General features: G+C 31.8%; 1 protein-coding gene across 1 annotated transcript; it reads left to right on the forward strand.

Moving 5' to 3' along the window:
- Window positions 1-68: 68 nt before the first annotated feature.
- LOC132733134 (N-terminal kinase-like protein) lies at window positions 69-18,697 on the forward strand (the record flags this gene model as incomplete). Its single annotated transcript, XM_060719747.1, is given in 14 exon segments — window positions 69-308; window positions 6,704-6,763; window positions 8,156-8,236; window positions 8,619-8,741; window positions 9,306-9,532; window positions 9,798-9,888; window positions 10,153-10,308; window positions 10,830-10,988; window positions 14,749-14,856; window positions 15,629-15,742; window positions 16,736-16,828; window positions 17,598-17,660; window positions 18,099-18,287; window positions 18,622-18,697. Coding segments are annotated over 14 exon segments (1,654 nt in total), but the record flags the coding sequence as incomplete, so codon positions are not given.
- Window positions 18,698-19,407: the final 710 nt, after the last annotated feature.

The following is a 19,407-nucleotide window of genomic DNA, read 5'->3' on the forward strand; positions in this document are numbered from 1 at the left end:
AATTTAAAACAGATGCCGTGACAGATATTGTTGCAACACAGATGCCGTGACAGAGATTGGTGCCGTAAAGTAGTCTACATATCCGGTTTGTCACTTCCGGAGATTTTTGACACGCAGAAATTGTTTACATTTTGACATTTCTTGTGTTTCTACTTATAATTTGAAATGGACTTACGAATATACATGTGCTGAAGATGTGGTCCATATTTTCTCGTGACCCAGCAAAAGATTTTGCATATGTTATCGGTGAGAAAGTCGCTGGCTTAGAGGATAAGTCAGTTTGGTCTCTTCACCAAGGAAAGAAAAAGGTAAATAATTGTGATTATATGGATACAGGTGCCATTTATATGATAAAATAAAAAAAGTACAATTTTGTAATATGAAAAAGGCAAAGCCTCAAAGCGAGCTCGATTTAGATCTACTTTTACTGTGAAATAGTATAAATAATTGTTCATTTTTATTTTACATTTACCATTTTAAAATTGTCATTCGGTATTTTATACACTGCTTCCGTTTATTCTGGTTCCCTGACCTATTATGGTTCCCATAATATGAAATTAGGCAAGGCCTATGAACTGGGAAGTCGTTAAAAATTCCTTTCATTCTTTCCGTTTTAAAGGTGTCATTCGGTATTACATGCACAGCTTCCGTTTTCACTCGGAACACTCGACGATTATCATTTATCCGAAAAGTTGAGATTTGTTCCGTTATCGGAATACCCTGCCTATTATCATCGAGTTACATTGTAAATGGCGGCGACTGACTAGAATTGACACTGAAAATTTCATTGATAGGTATAGAATTCTATGTATTTTTTAATTGTTTTTTATTTGATTTTCTTTTAAATATACACGTGTAGTCTATAGCCGGGCAAGCCAAAGCCCGGGCCCGCAAGTTCTTTGACTTCCCCGTATAAGTGCGCAGGACACCCGTCTACACTTCTGTTTTCAATCAGAATACCTCGGTTTTTATCGTTATCTTGTAATTCGAAAAGTTGCGATGTGTCAAACGAAATCTTTCAAAACCATTACTATCAAGCAGGTACTCGCATTACCGTAAAGCTTGCTTTGCGAGCAGGTCGGGCCAGCTTTCGAGCTCGCTATAAAAGTAGATAAAACCTATGAACTAGGAAGTCTAATAAAAAAAAAAAATGTTCATTCTCTGTTTTTAATGTAATATAAATGTTTCGTATTACTTGTCTTGGTTGTTCTTTCATTGCTTTTAATCTGAACACCTCAAAGATAATTGCGTTTAGAATACATCCACTGACAGTCTCTATATGAACTACATAAATAACAGAGGTATATCGAGTGAAAAGTATGAGTTGTTTCCCTTATCTTTGGGTAAAATCCATATCTCTAATGCTAAAACAATGCAAATTTAGCCATTTTAAAACCGCTAGTTTGGGGCGATTTAATGTCTGATTTAAAATTTATTAGACAAATGAAAAGTTTGTGATCTAACCTTCGTTTCAGTATATTTCAACACATTGTTTGGTACTAAATGTATTTAAATTTACAGTTAAACCTACCGCATGTCAGACCATTTTACATACGTTTTATACAGTGAGATATGCAACTTGTTATGTTTGATCAAAATTCTACTGATAAGAATAGCCTGTCGTCTGCTAGTTTGGAAACTGTCCATTGGTGTATTGTGACAAATGATTCTGAAACTTTTACTGATCAGTCTTTGCACCGCGTAAGTCTATATGGAGAAATTTTGTGTTTTGTACACAATAAGTGTCATTTTCTGTTTGACACTTTGCAAGTGTACAATTTTTAATAAATACTTAACAGTTAATTGATGACCCATTAAAAGTTAATTGTTGACTCATTTCAATCATTTATTATTTTTCTATTGAAAAAGTAAAAGTGCCACTTCAGACTTCAGAAATCCCTTGCCTATTTTTGTGTGCTCAGGAAGCAGGACTCTGTTAGTGTCAACCACTGTTTTTTTTCTTTAAAGTGTTTGAAATATTAGGTAATACATTAAATGCTAGAAGAGTCAGCCTTTTTTTCGCAAATTACTTCGGCTCCTTTAAATTATAATATTGTATTAGTTCCATAACAACTTGTTTTCTCAAAGTTTATATGATAACAGCGTTCTCGGGGACGCTTATTTCGGCGTCCCGGTACGCATGTTCATTACAGCTGGACGCAAATATTTCAGAGCAAGGATTCCGCGTATGCTTAATTTTGCCTGGGGACGCATAAACATTACCGATTAAACAACAACCACAAATACACAAATACGTTAGCGGGTGTCAGTCTATAGGTAGGCGGTCCTATGCACATCGACCAGTGAAGCGATTACCCAATCAACGATAACGCTTTTGATCATTATCAAGCAAATAGAAATCAGTCTAATGTATACACACGCTGTACATGTAATTACCAGATATAACACAAGGTGATAATTTTTTATCTTTGATCAACAGTTGATTGGAAATTAGCAAATTTTACTGACAAAAGGATTAAATATTGACTGTTTAAGCCGCAAGTTTAAAGACTGATTTTCTCAAATAACAAATGAGTGTAATTTTGAATTATTGTCGAATATTTTCGGCATTTTCTAGGCAAAATTTTGCTTTAGTTTCATTCTTGCAAAAACGTTCTATAAGAGTATTAAGAATTTAAGATATTGTGCCGAAATGCCAGGACAACAAACCAAAATACACATACGCTTTTCTTTGATATTTAATAGATTCTATCCGAAAATTGATCCCGAACATCGGCGATTTCACATTCGCCAGAAACCCTAAAATTTCGCAAAGGGCACAAAAATTCTCAGTTTCCAAGCCAAACATGTGAATGAATTGTTCCTTTGTTATTTAATCAACATTAAATCTTTAAATATCGATCTTCAATTTGCCCCCTTTTGAAGATATTTGCTAAAATAATTGTCGATCGGATGAATCTCTTACACACTGTGTGAAGCTGTACACGATTTTCCTATTCATTCTGCTAAACGCTGCCTATATACAAATATTTTACAAAAATAAACTTTTGGTCTTTAGAGTGGACTTATCTAACCAGAATAAATTTGATTTGGTATAAAAGTGAAAAAAAAACCCAAAAAAACGATTTCCACGTGTTGATGCATTATAATTTTATTGTTTCATAATATATAAATAACACATGGGTTTGTGGGTAACAGTAAAAATATCATCCCGAGGAAAATACTACGCCTCGGGTAACAGTATTTTAAAAAGGGATGATACTTTTACTGTTACTCACAAACCCATGTGTTATTTATTTTATTACCGGATTTTACCCCGAACAAAAATACTGTGATGATCTGAAATTGTCAACTAAATCTAACTGTAACAAAAATAAACCAAGAGTAACAATAACTAAACTGTCCTTACCTTTTAAGTTTTAAGTGTACTTTAGGCCTACTTGAGAAGTTTTCTTTTTCTTTTATTCTTTAAGCAAGTGATGATATCTACAAATCATAAACATAATTATTACAATAAGCTAGGTTTTATTTAGAAAACAAAACACTATCTGTCAGACAGGTCACAAAAAGTTAGTGTGTCGGGTCTTTTATCTAAATCTGCTGACGTTGTCTCAGGAGTACCCCAGGGCTCAGTCCTAGGACCCTTACTTTTCTTAATATATATAAATGACATACATCTGCATATAAAAAGATCTAATGCTAATATTTTTGCAGATGACACTTCGTTAACTTCTATAGGAAATACTGTACAAGAAGTCAATGAAAATCTTCAAACAGATATTGATAATGTTAACACATGGTGCATGCAAAACTCAATGATACTAAATGCACTTAAAACAAAAGCTATGACTCTGTCAATTAGGAATACAAAATTAGAAAATAATGCTACACCTACACTGTATCTTCATAACAAAGAAATAGAATTTACAGACACAGAAAAAGTACTAGGTGTCTATGTTGACAACAATCTCAAATGGAAAACTCAAATTCAAAAAACTATTGGAAAATGCAATTCACAGCTCTACCTGCTTCTTAGAATTAAACAATATCTTGATCTTCATTCTATTAAAGTCTTTTTCAATGCATATATTCTGCCTCATTTAGACTACTGTTGCACTATATGGGGAAACTGTAGTAGTGAATTACTTTCACAAATTATCAAATTTCAAAAAAGAGCTGCTAGAATAATCTTGGATAAAAGTTTTGATTCCCCATCAAATGAACTATTTAAAGAGCTTAATTGGATGTCCTTTGATCAAAGAATTATGTACAAAAAAGCTATTCTCATGTATAAATCTATTAATGAGCCATCTTTTCCTAATTATATGAAAAATAAATTCCAAATGATAAATGACAAACACAACTTCAACTTAAGATCTGTTCAAAATGAGAAACTAGTCATACCGAAACCAACAACTGAGTACTTTAGGAAATCATTTGATTATTCTGGTCCTAAAATATGGAATGACATCCCAATTTATATTCGAAATTCAGATACTTTGAAGAAATTTCAAGCCACATATATTTAGTGGCAATTTTCTAATTTAATGAGTGTACATTTTGTTGATATGATAATGCCACACAAGAATAGAATGTACAGTAGAATCCCTACTAAAGACCATCTCGGATTTAAGACCACCCCGCTTTTAAGACCAGTTTTTAAAAGAACGGAATTTTCTGTTCTTTATGTCAATGGTTACATGATCCAGAATTAAGACCACCTCACTTATCCACATTTAAGACCACCAAATTCAGTCCCAATTCCTTATTTTGTTCTTTATTTGACCTCACTATTGAGACCACTGATATTAAAATCAACACCTTCCTAGATCTTAAATGTGTTGTTATGTTGTTATTATCTGCTTGATTGCTCTTAGGCATGACACTTGATTACACAAGGTGTCAAAGCTGTTATTTATGGGATGTTTAATGAAAAAAGGTGAGAATGTTAATTTCATAGTGGTTTAATGTTGCTTTATGCAAATTTGTTTTGTGAAGAAATAAAGTCTGATATGATATGTGAATTATGTACCTCATACAATAATTATTATTGAAATCAGAACAAAGAAAATTTGATATTAAACTTCTTCAGAAATATGTTTTCTTCCCATCAGATGCAACATTATAAAATATATACTTTTATATTGTATTTGCAGGTTATGATACATATTGTTTGTTCATACAAAATGACTAAAATAGGCCATATCATATCGTGTGTAAGCAATGATAAGAATATCCACAATTAAGACCACCCCACAATTAAGACCACTTTGGTCCAGTCCCGATGGTGGTCTTAATTGAGGGTTTTTACTGTATAATGTTTTGTTTTAACAATATTGTTTTAATCTTACTTGTAAAAAAATGTATTTTTCATGCCCAGGTTATGAAAATGTGGTTTCTTGATGTTTGTTTTTTTGTTTTTTTTTTTTGTTTTTTTTTGTTTGATTTTTTTTTTTTTTTTTTTCTATTTGTATATATATGTTATTTAAAATGTGTAATGTATATATTGTTATGTATATGCTATATATATGCTGAGGCCCGCATGGAAGATCGGGAAACCAAATGTGTTAGCCTCATTAAATAAAGTCGTTACTTACTTACTTACTTACTAACCCATTTACACGGTTATGATCTGTGAAATCTGATCCTTCTGTTTCCAGAATATTCCTGGCATGGTTTTTGACAAAATAACGATGATATCCTATGTCTGTCCACCATATCTGTAACGTTTCACTGATTAAAATTGTTAAATAATCCTTTGATGCACGCTTAAATCGTCTGCATGTTCCAGTTTGACACATAATTATTTACATTGCAATTATTTCCGTTGATAATGGATGTTTACCTTTTGACTATTTAACAAAAGATATTTTTTACGCGAAAAGCACTCCAGGGTGCAAACAAGTGAAACAACTAAACTTAATGGGTGTCATAGTTACTCCAGAAAAGAAATTGGTGTCCTATCGGGGTTTAATGTCGAAAAAAAGAATGAATCGAGAGAAAAATGGCGGCCATTTTATTTCATTTTATTTAGAAAATAGACCACGTGACCAGATTTTATACTGTTAAAAATACTGTTACTTATGTAAAAGTAAAAAATTCTTAGTCACTTGGTACACTTGCATTAACAGTAAAAAATAACTCCCAGAGTCCTATGGGAAATTTAATAGCATTACAAAAAAAGTGAGGGGTAATAATAAATATTAACAACAAAACAATAATTATACCATGTAGTTAAGAGTTTGTTTTGAATAACTATCAACTTTGAAAGTCTCTTGAAGATTCAAAATATCAGTAATGCTATTGTGAGCATTAAAGGACTAATCTGTAAACATTAATTGCGACGCATTTTTGGACTCCAACTTTTTCAGGCTTGGGAGTCCATGGACTCCATGTTTTAAAGTCCTAGTGAGAACCCTGTGATAAGTAAACTGAGTTGATTAAAAAGAATTTTAGGATTAACTAAGGTTAAAATAAACACTTCTGCTTTATTATCCATTATCATTTTCAACTATGAATGAAGTTAAAAGATTAATTGCTAGCCTCACTGAAAACCATATCGAAGAGTAGAGGCATTACAGGTACATACATGTAACATATAATCAGCTAGGGAGCATCAGTGTCAACTGTATTGTTGTCATTTAGATCAATGAAGAGTATGATAACTCTTGTTTTTGTAATTTGTACAATATAATCTGATTGACACATGCTGATATAAATTATTTCACTCTTAATTTTTCAGACAGGTGGTGACAATGTGTCTGTGTTTGTATTTGACGTCAAATCAAGCAGTGAATCACAGGTAATGTTTCATTCTGACCGAATGTTGTTTTTTCATAGAAGATTGCAAGTCAGAAGTATTGTCTTTTATTGACTTGTTTGTAATTTATTTGTTTATAACTTGTATATTTCATAGAATTGCTGCTACATTTGCAAGCATTTTCAAAGAGACAACCAACCTCCAAGTGTAGTTTATCTGTCTAAATAGGCACCAAACAGAGGTCTTCAACTTCAACCTCATGAATTTGATTAAGTCTGACATAAAAATGTATGTTATACATGTAGCAAGTGACTACAAGAAGTTACATAATATGCAGGGTGTCATTGTAATGTGTGCACAGCTAACCTAAATAAAGAGAATGAAGTATTGGGCCTAAAATAAAATATTATTTGTTTCTTCTGCCAGTACACAAAAATCACACCTACCCAAAAAAAATATTGTCAAACAAAATATTTTTTTTACTAAAAATTGAAGCAGAGTCAGTGAGAATTCCCTCTATATATCTGTCTCATTTTTTTATTTGTAAATACATGTATGTAAATTGGGATATATTGAATGAAACTTTGAAATGTTGGTTCTAGACTAAGCATTTCCAATTTGTTTTGAATTCTATTTAATTTTAGAAAGAAAAAAATTTGGATTGAAAAGAAAAGATTAACTACCTACATGTACCTACCCTTCCTAAACTGGGAACCCTCCTAGTTCAGGAAGGGTAGGTACATGTAGGTAATTTAAGGCTGGTCTTGACTCATTGTCTCCTTTATGCAATTTTTGGGCAACTTTTTGTATATATGCTATGTCTGTGTTTGATTGTTAGGGCCACATCTAACTTCGGGATATTAAGATGAAATCTACTGGAGCCATAAGATGACACCTTAGTGATTATGTTAAAGTACACTTTGGTTGTTGAAAGGTTATTTTTATTATAAGAAAGTCATTTATCCAACAAAATGAATTTTATTGCTATTAGTAAGAAATATATATTTGGGTTACAACTTCCATCTCTATGTTTTTATCAATATCTAAAATACTTTTGGAAAATGTGCACATGGTAGTCTAGATCAATCTAATGAAAAAAACATGCCCTTGAGAACATCATTTGTAAACACAGTACAAGGCTGATAACTTTTGGCGTGGATTTTGAATGTAATATGTCCCTAAGTAAACTTTAAAATTCTTTGGTCAATATTCAACTTTCAAGACTCACTTCTTGGTACTTTAAGTGAAATCATCCCTTCATTATCCAGTCCCTAGTTTTAAAATTTAAGAATTGAGAAAAGTCTATCACTCTTGTTTGTCAAGTCAGACGATTTCCCTCTCAATTAGGTTAAAGTGAATTTTATATTTGAAATCAAATAACATACAATATATACATGTATATATAAAATTGGAGTTTTTTTTTATATATTTCAGACAGCTCTAGCAAGATCTTCATTCAAAAGAATTAAGACATTGAGACACCCAAACATTCTCACTTTCTTAGATGGAATTGAGGTGAGACATATTGTTATATCATTATTTAAAATATTATCAAGTGAATTGGTATAATCATAGAAAAAACCTGTCTATTAAATTTACCAAGATCATGTCTGAAAAGTTTGGTACAATCACTGTGTGCTATCATGGTAAAAGAACTTTTTTGGTATCTAAGATTAAGCACAAAAAGATAATAGACACAACTTTTATTTTCTGAAAGGTCTTGTGAGTTTTCATTAGTGTTTTCAAATTTTAAAAGTGTACTTGTTGAAAGCATAATTATGCTGGAACCTTACTGACAGTGACAGTAGATGTCATTTATTTGTCTTGTTGTTTTTTGTCCTAAGATGTTCATTTAAAAAGTAAGATATTAATTGTTTGAATATGTTTATTTTATCAGACAGATAAAGTGATTTATATAGCAACTGAGCCTGTCACTCCACTGTCTACATACATAGAGAACAATGATGCTGAACAGAGGAAAAATCAACTTTCTATATCATGGGGGCTTCATAAAGTTACTGTATGTATTATCTGAATTTATCTCTATGCTATCTCTCTACTGAATTTGTTTATGATCTAGCTGTAAAATATGGATGAGGAGTCTCTGTGGCTAATTGGTAAAAGTTGCTGACTACAAATCATGTGTCCTTTACCATTTTATGTTTGAATCTTACCAGTGACATTGGATTATTTATTGTTAGGTAGCTTACCTCTGTCCTTGGGTTTTGGAAGGGGGTACTGAGGTTCTCTCCTGTGTCTTATATAATGAATGGAGAGGTACCTGATGGTTTTCCTCTGTTGGTTAAGCTGTCAATTCACAATATGACCTTTACATATCCTTTAGAATGTATTGGTCACGCTCAGGTGAAAAAGAGTGGGCAGTCTACATGTATTTATAATTTAGGCAGTTTTATATTTTATCCTGAACATTTGTAACTATTAATTATTAGATAATGTTCATTAAAATAGTTAATCTTTTGAACTATATAACTTATTCAACTTAACAACGAAATAATGAGCATAATATCACGTTAAGTAAAACAAATGCATATATTAACACATCATATATATGTCTTGTTTTCAGAAAGGATTGTCTTTTTTGGTGAATGACTGTAACTTGATACACAACAATGTGTGTATGTCATCAATATTTGTGGATCAAGCTGGTGAATGGAAGCTTGCAGGTGTTGACTATATGTATCCAGCTACAGGTACCGAGAGTGTCCCACCTGTCAAAATACTACCTTTCCTTGAGAGATATGACCCTCCGGAAAAGTCAGATCTAAAGAGGGGAATTAAAGGAGAAAAATGGTAAAGTGACAATGTTGCTTAGAAACAAAAAGAATGCTTAATTGATTTGTTAAATTCTAAGTAAAGAAATGAAAGTATAGTAACTTTAGCAACACAGAACACAAATGTCCAGCTTAATCGGTTAAATATAATGGTTAAGTACATAATTTATTAATATTCAGTATTCTTAACTTATAGTGCTAAAGCTTTAAATAGGATACTGATAAGATATTGTAGTTGCATAAATGATGTAGGATATTACATTGTCATATTTTAATATCTTAAGGTCATCAGATATGTGGGGTCTAGGTTGTTTGATATGGGAAGTCTTCAATGGACCTTTACCAAGAACATCTGCACTGAAAGCTTTTGGAAAGGTAAATACAATAATTTTGTGCTATATTTAATTGTAGGTTTTTTTTTACTGAATCTGCTGTTATGTTGCTTAAGTTGAAAAATGATATTGGTCTTTTAATCAACATTACTTAACATTTTGTGTGACCTTCAACAATTTTAATAACTTAGCTGTATGCTTTAACTTGATCACTACATTTACACAGCTTATGACAAATTGGCATATCTTGATGCTTAAATATTCTGTATGTTCTTCATGTACTGAAATATTTCAATGATTTTATTAGATTCCCAAGAATCTGGTGCCAAATTACTGTGAACTAGTTAGTGCTAATCCATCTTCTCGCCCGAATCCTGCCAAGTTTATCTCTGATTGTTGTAGAAAAGGAGGATTCATGAACAACCCATTTGTGAAAACCATGCTCTTTCTTGAAGAAATCCAGGTAAGCTGTGCATTAATGTATCTAGAAAGATTCTTTGTCTGCAGGAAGTTATTTCATGTTTTATGGCATGTTACTTGTATCTCTGTTGGCCTAGAATTTGTTAATTAACAAATTCTTGTAATCTGAAAAGAAAATTTGTTGTGTGTATTATTTTAGTCTGGTGTTTTGGAATTTGGTGTGTTTTTTAAGAAAATGTTTAAAGGAATTCTAGAGATTATCCAAATTTGTTAATTTCAGATTTTTTAAAATTGAATGTCATACATGTAGCTTAAAAATCATGTCATTACCATACTGAAGTATATTAATTATAAATATTTCTGTAAAATAAAAAATGTCTATGTATAAGCATACAACATGATTCAAATGATCTGACATAATATGATAATATATCAAGCATTTTAATTATTTTCTTGAATTTATAGGGTCATTTTCATGTTTACTTTGAAATATTTACAGCAATGATATAGTTTGTAGAAAAAAAGTTCCATTGATAAATGATAATTATAATTGTTAATTTCCAGATAAAAGAACCATCAGAAAAATCAAGCTTTTTTGCAAAGCTTACAGAAGCTATAGATTCATTCCCTACCCAGTTGAGTAGACACAAAGTTTTGCCTCAGTTATTACATGCCTATGAATTTGGTAACTGTGGATCTATGGTTCTAGCACCACTGTTTAAGGTAAACTATATATTCTATTTAAACTTCTAATTTAAAAACGTCAACAACAAAAACAATTTAAATAACATGTAGTAGAATGCTACAGATGTTGAATTAAGGATATGATTTACTGCAGAAAATATAGTGAAAAAGATCTTATGATATCCTCCTTATTATTGCTGTTTTAATCACTGTACAAGTGTATTTTTGTGCCCCCACGTTAGTGGCGGGCATTTAGATTTACCCTTGTCCGTCCGTCCTTCCGTCCGTCCGTCCGTCCTTCCGTCCGTCCGTCCGTCCGTCCGTTCACTTTTGTGTCGCACGTAACTCAAAAAGTATTTGACCTAGAGTCATGAAACTTTACAGGAATGTTGATCAGCATGTGTAGTTGTGCACCTGGGTATTTTCGTGTGGATATTTTTAGTATTTTCAGAGTTATTGCCCTTGACTTAGTAAAATTTTGCAATTTTCAACTTGTGTCTCATGTAACTCAAAAAGTGTTTGACCTAGAGTCATGAAACTTTACAGGAATGTTGATCAGCATGTGTAGTTGTGCACCTGGGTATTTTCGTGTGGATATTTTTAGTATTTTTAGAGTTATTGCCCTTGACTTAGTAAAATTTTGCAATTTTCAACTTGTGTCGCATGTAACTCAAAAAGTATTTGACCTAGAGTCATGAAACTTTACAGGAATGTTGATCAGCATGTGTAGTTGTGCACCTGGGTATTTTCGTGTGGATATTTTTAGTATTTTCAGAGTTATTGCCCTTGACTTAGTAAAATTTTGCAATTTTCAACTTGTGTCGCATGTAACTCAAAAAGTATTTGACCTAGAGTCATGAAACTTTACAGGAATGTTGATCAGCATGTGTAGTTGTGCACCTGGGTATTTTCGTGTGGATATTTTTAGTATTTTTAGAGTTATTGCCCTTGACTTAGTAAAATTTTGCAATTTTCAACTTGTGTCGCATGTAACTCAAAAAGTATTTGACCTAGAGTCATGAAACTTTACAGGAATGTTGATCAGCATGTGTAGTTGTGCACCTGGGTATTTTCGTGTGGATATTTTTAGTATTTTCAGAGTTATTGCCCTTGACTTAGTAAAATTTTGCAATTTTCAACTTGTGTCGCATGTAACTCAAAAAGTATTTGACCTAGAGTCATGAAACTTTACAGGAATGTTGATCAGCATGTGTTGTTGTGCACCTGGGTATTTTCGTGTGGATATTTATAGTATTTTCAGAGTTATTGCCCTTGACTTAGTAAAATTTTGCAATTTTCAACTTGTGTCGCACGTAACTCAAAAAGTATTTGACTTAGAGTCATGTAACTTTACAGGAATATTGATCAGCATGTGCAGTTGTGTACCAGGTATTTTCGTCTGGATGTATTTAGTATTTTTAGAGTTATTGCCCTTCACTTAGAAATTTTTTGCAATTTTCAACTTGTGTCTCAAGTTACTGAAAAAGGATTTGACATAGTCATTAAACCTTATGGGCAGGTTGCTCAGCATATTTAGATTTGCACCTGGGGTTTCGCTTGTGGATTTATCCAGTATTTGTAGAGTTATTTCCAAAGATTGACAGAACAGTGGCGCGGTGGGGGCACCCGTGTCCTATGGACACATTTCTAGTTATTTATAATCTTGAAGTTTTCGTCAAAATTGCAAAGCCTACATTTTTTGAAACTTTGCATTTTTAGTGGCAAAATGTGAATGAACTTTGGACCAGTGGCCAATATTTAACAACCTTGTCATGAGGATAACCAATTTTTGTATAAACTAATTTTGTGGAAATAAAAAACATACCTCAATGCTTGATATTTGACAAGAAGCATTATCTGGAGATCCTCAGCAAAGTGTGTACATATAATGCTTCTGATAGAAACTGAACACACCAGGGGTCTTTTTTTTCCCCCTGAATAAAATCGGCTATTTTCCCCTATTTTGCCCATGTTATAACGAGACCAAAACCATGTGTTAACATAGTCACGCGCTCTTGTTATATCCCGGTTTCACCTATGCGCAATACATACAGGGCCCAGTCAAACAAAAAATTGACGATTTGGCCTGTTTGCCAAAGAGTCATGCGCTCTTGTTATATTAAAATTATTGATTCGAGAACCCCAATCGCATAACGACATGCAGCATTCAAGTAACTATGCCGGAAATACGGCGTATAGACATCGCTGCTAATCTTGGTTGTCACCCTTTCTAAGAAACGGACAGTTGTCAATGTAAACAAATACAGTACCTGTCATTCAGTTTAACACTCCGATTAACTTACAAAACTAGATAACACAAAATGAATATGAGAAAATGTTGTTTTATTTATGTTAATGTTGATAAATGCTCTTTATATTTCTTTGAGAGAATAATGCTTAGTGCCTGATTTTTTAGCTCGACTATTCAATAAGAATAAGTAGAGCTATTGTAGTCACCCGAGCGTCCGCGTCGGCGTCGGCGTAACCACTTATGTTAAAGTTTTTGTAAATAGTTTAATAAGTCCATTGACATATGGCTTTGAAACTTTGCACACTTGTTCACCATCATGACCCCAACCTGTAGACAGGAGGAGGTAACTGTATCAAGCATTTTGACAGAATTATGCCCCTTTTTCGACTTAGAATTTACTTTGAAGTTTTTGTAATAGTTCAAATATTTTCAAAGTCCATTGACATATGGCTTTTAAACTTTGCACACTTGTTCACCATCATGACCCCGACCTGTAGACAGGAGGAGGTAACTGTATCAAGCATTTTGACAGAATTATGCCCCTTTTTCGACTTAGAATTTACGTTAAAGTTTTTGTAATAGTTCAAATATTTTCAAAGTCCATTGACATATGGCTTTGAAACTTTGCACACTTGTTCACCATCATGACCCCAACCTGTAAACAGGAGGAGGTAGCTGTATCAAGCATTTTTTTTTTACTATCAAGCACTAAGAATAGTCGAGCGTTGCTGTGCTACCGACAGCTCTTGTTTTTATAAACTTGTTTGCTTGAAGAAAAAAACGATTCTGATGTCACTGATCTTTTTTCTACCGTCAATCTGAAATCATTCTAAGAATTTCTGAGGGTCATGTTTTGTCTTGGGTAGAGGGTAGAGTAATGTAACGTTGTTTTTTTCTTGAGATAATAAATCTCCAATGTCAAGCTTTGTTAAATCAATTAAAATTCAAAATATCGTTTGGTTCTGAGAATTTTCCAAGTTGTTAGCCCCGGAAAAATAAAAAGCATACGTAAAACATGTAAAATTGGATAAATACCGTCCAAGCACAAGAATTTAATGTAATTGTGTTTTGTATTAACTATACATCACAAATCTGTTTTAAAATTTTATGCTATAATAGCGTCAACGCACGTTTATTTCGTGTTATAAAGTCTGCAGATTCCCTAAGAACTGTTGGAGCCCTCGCCCTACCGGGCTCGGGCACCAACCGTTCCTCGGGACTCTGCAGACATTATAACACGGAAAAACGTGCGTTAACCCTATATTATAAAACTGGATTCGCATAACCTTCAGGTTTTATATCTTTTAAATTGATTTTAGGAGTTCTTTGTTCATAAGCCAAGTTATTTTGTGAAATAAATGTATATTATGTTACTCTTTCCGTAAATTATTCTTAATTGAATTTTCATGTTTACTATTTAATTATTACATGCCATGTTGAGGATATTTACCTAGTTCAAATATCAAATTGGGTAAGTAAAATAATTTTGATTGCTGATATTTGTATTAAGATTATATATTACAGTATTCAGGTATATATGTTTTACAGGTAGGAAGATTACTTGACCATGAGGAGTACCAGGCTAAGATTGTACCTTGTGTTGTAAAACTGTTTTCATCTACTGATAGAAATACAAGGGTGAAACTCCTGCAGCAAGTGAGTGTCTAATATAATCAGTTCCTCATTATTTTTATACAATAATAAGAGGATATTTTTTCGTTTGAGTGAAATATGGGATATATTTTCACGAAACATGATAAAATGCCACATATTTTCACGAGCCGGGACGGCGAGTGAAAATATGTGTTATTTTATCATGTTGAGTGAAAATATATACCATATTTCACGAAAAAACAAAAAAGTAAGCTTTTTATTTAATTTCATTATCGAAGAAAAGTGGTTACGAACCCCCTGGCATGCTAAGCAACTGTAATTGGACAGCGCACAGTAATATAATTGTTGTCTTGTTTTGCACGCGATATTTAACGCTAAATTGTGACGTCACGTTAACAACTCTTTTAACGTCTGTACAGCGTTAATGACTGAATTAAAGATACTGTAGTTCGGATTTATTTTCTTAGTTAGACCATTTTCTATCATTCTAGATAGTTTTCAAAACAAAATTTTGTATTTATCAGATTTTTCAAACAAAATGGCGAAAGAGGTCCCTTAAACTAAATATGAGTTTTGACTCCGCCCACTTTCATATTTATATTTCATATTTATTTTTAAAAAATATGAAATATATTTGACTGATATAGCACCATATTTCATGGATAAAATTAAATAAAACAATATATTTAAATGACTAACTTAACAACTACAGTCTTTAGTCATATTTTAATAGAAAGAAATAAAACTAAGACTGACAGCAAACATTCAGTCTTACATTTTACCAATTATTAAGATATGTGTTATTGTTTTTTAGATTGAAATGTTTGTGGAACATTTACATGCAGGGACTGTGAATGATAAGATATTTCCGAGTATCGTAACAGGTTTTATGGATACAAACCCAGTAGTCAGGGAGAGTACAATAAAGGTAATTATATTTGTATTGTAGTATATATTGTATTAAGATTTAAAGCTACATTAAATAAATATGTTAAAATATTTTTGCCGTCGGCCTAAAAACCAAGCATTCTACAGTTTCATTAACCTTTTTAACATTATCGTTGTAAATCGCATCATTATTCATAAATTAGGATTTTAAATGGAAAACCCCACGGTAACACTAAAGTTCGTATACGAATTTTAACATGCAAATGAAGACTATAATCAGCTCGTGTATGCGCTACGTCATGGTGTAATAGTTGCTATTCGGAACACAGCAAATATAAGATTTTCTTGTGCAAACACACTTTTACCGTTTAAGCTTCACGGTGCACTAGGCCTGTGGTTCAGAAAAAATAATCATCTCATAAAAAATATTAGATTTGTATGAAAATATCCATGACAATGTGGAAATATACCATTAAATTAGGACTGCTACTTATAGTCAAGTTTGTTGATTTAATATTGATGTACAGATGATCTGAAGGCGGAGTTTCTCATGCAAACAAAAATTGTACTTCCGAATTCGCCACGATGAGGTTGCACATTTGTATGCTCATTAAACTCATTTTGGTTGACTGGACACCAAAATAAGATCTGGAGTCGATATGAAACCCAACTTATTAATGAAATGTCGCTATTTATTTTTTTATGAAATTTATTTAAAGTAACTTTAATTCCTTTATTTAAGGATCTTTTTAGACTTTTTCTTGTATATCTTGTAATTTTTAGAAAAAATTTACCTTTATGTTAAAGAATCAAGGCTTATGAGGACTTGTCTCAAGTAAACATATTTGTTTTTATAATGGTAATATTTTTAGTACTAAAAGAACTTTGGCTTTGATGAAATTTGTCTAAATCAAACAATAATTACCATATATGCAGTGTTAGTTACATATAAAGGAAAACGTGGTACCTTTGTTTCAAATTATCATTTTAGGTTTCTTTTGTTCTCTATTTTATTATTTTATTTGGTTTTCAGGCTATGTTACACTTAGCACCAAAATTAAACTACAAAAATTTGAATGAAGAATTGATGAAACATTTTGCCAGATTACAGGCCAAAGATGATCAGGTATACTAAGTTTGTACAATATTTGGTATAGTAAACATAATTGAATAGGCAGAAGACTTTTGATCAAATAAAACATGGCTAAACAGAACACAGCACAGTGTGTTAGAGGAGAAAATTTTACAGTTGTCAGTAAATAAAGGGGTTGAATAAAAAAGTGTATGACACAATACAAAACCTCAAACTACTAAATTTGTAAAAATGGATTCACCCAGTGTTGAAATTGGATCAGTCCATTTAAAGTGTGATAGATTTCAATATAAAAACACAAAAAATTGAACTTCTCACAGTATAGAGACTTGCTGGGCTGCATGGATGTGCATGGGCTGTCAAGGCTCCATACTGGTGACATAGGCTTATCATATTCAGTTCCAATAGGTAAATGGTTAATGTTCAAAACTAGGACAGCTCAAATTGAACTTCTCATGTTATTGCATAGATACCTATCCTCTCTTGTTTAAGACATGTTTGTTTATTTTTATGAGTTTAATCAGTACTTCTTTATTTCAATTTTACCTGTAGCTGAGTGCTTCCTTAAGTAAGAAATTAGAATGTGCTCCAAAATTTAATCAGTTATAATAGATATGGATCAAGCTTTCATGTGTATAGCATGTGCAATTTGTATCATGCCAGAATTAACCTGCAGTGCTATAGTGAGGTAATCAGCTGACGATGTCATCTAATACTGTTAAACAATCAGCATTACACTTGGGAAAATGAAAATTTTGTTTGAATATATAAGTTTTATGTATGAAGATTTTCATATTTACAGGGTGGTATCAGAACAAATACAACAGTATGTCTTGGTAAAATTGGTTCCTATCTGAACCCTCAGGTATGTCAAATCTTTTCAGTTTTATCTTTGATTTAATTTAATTCATCTGATTTCATTGTTAATATAAATATGATAAAAACCAATGGAACATTTATAACTATTTTGTCTTTCATATTTGTACCTGTAAGATCAATATCCATTTAGTCATTGGCTTGTATTTTTGAAAGTATTTAATTGAGTAAAAGTTGTTAAACACCAACCATTTATCATCCACAGCTTGTTAAAATAGATTCTTGTAAACTTGTTGGTTATTACAGTCAAAAGAAAGATGAATTAGTTGTCTGTACTTGTCTGTATTCCATTAATGCCATCATATGAATAATTAACTCTAGTTTTAACGCATATTTTAAAGTTTGTTGTTTCTCATACTTTCTTACATGTGTTTTATGGGAAGATATATATAGAACAGTATGTATCTGTTATTATACGATATTTCAGTTAAGACAGCGTGTTTTATGTTCAGCATTTCTACGTGCTGTTAAAGATCCGTTCCCGCCGGCTCGTCAAGCTGGTATTATAGGTATGGGTGTGACCCAACATTTATTCACTATGGCAGATATAGCACAGAAAATGATGCCCTCACTCTGTATGATGACCATGGACCCAGAGAAACTTGTTAGAGATCAGGTGTGATAATATTAATGATAACTTTTATTTACACTTTATTCTAAGAACTTTTCTTATTTAGATATTAAAGAAAATGGTGAATTGTCCAATAAAGTTGCGAAACTCTTTATGGTCTATTTGAATGTTGTATATTGGTCAAAGATGAAACTGTTATAAATTTTCATTTATTTTTTATCTATCATACATAGATTTGAAATAGTTTGGTAGAAAATATGAACTTAAGATTGTAAAAGTGCATGCAATAGTTATATTGATTAGTTATACTATATTTATTTATGTTTAAAGATATTGTCCCTACAATGACAATTATTCTGTTATGACATTTTTATTTCAGGCTTTCAAAACTATAAAAAGTTTTCTAGAGAGATTAGAGAAACTATCAGAAAATCCAGATATGTTACAAGAGCTAGGTAGGCTTACTATAAGCTTGTATATATTTTAAAGAAGTGTTAAATGTATTATGTTAATGATTGTGTTATGTATGCAACATATTACATGTATATAGTTTGTATCTGACCAGTTGGTATTTCCAATATTATCATTGTTCTATTTTTAGAACATAAACTACATGTATGTACTAGAAGGTTCTTAACTGTTGTAGAAAACTCATGCATTATATTTAGATAGAAACTTCTGGAATGATCTTTATTGTTGAAGTTGCTAGATTATGATTACTTGAGAACATAATAGACCTTTCTGGAAACTTCTTAGTTAATATATATAAGGAGACATTTTTCATTAATCTTATCTTTAAGTCATCAGTTACCTTTTAAGTCATCAGTGATCTATTAAGTCATCAGTTACCTTTTAAGAAATCAATATATTTGGAGTATTATTCAACTTGGATATTAAGTGAATTATTGGAGCTTGGATTTTAAAATAAATTATTCTCGTGGATTTTATTGTGGGAATTTATTCTAAAGTGTTCTTGGATTTAACTTGGATTTAACTGTGCTATTAAAAAGGATCATTCCAGGATCAGACTAGACATTTGTAATTTTTCATTTTCATTTGGACTTCAGGTATTTGTTAACATAATTTGTTATTTTATTTTTCTTTAATAATTTTTCTGTAATAAATTTGTTATTGTTACAAGTTTGTTGCTGGCTTTTCTTTCTCG

The sequence above is a fragment of the Ruditapes philippinarum genome, unplaced genomic scaffold (assembly GCF_026571515.1).
Source record: "Ruditapes philippinarum isolate M1 unplaced genomic scaffold, ASM2657151v2 ctg7601_1_1_1_1, whole genome shotgun sequence".
Taxonomy (NCBI): Eukaryota; Metazoa; Mollusca; class Bivalvia; order Venerida; family Veneridae; genus Ruditapes; species Ruditapes philippinarum.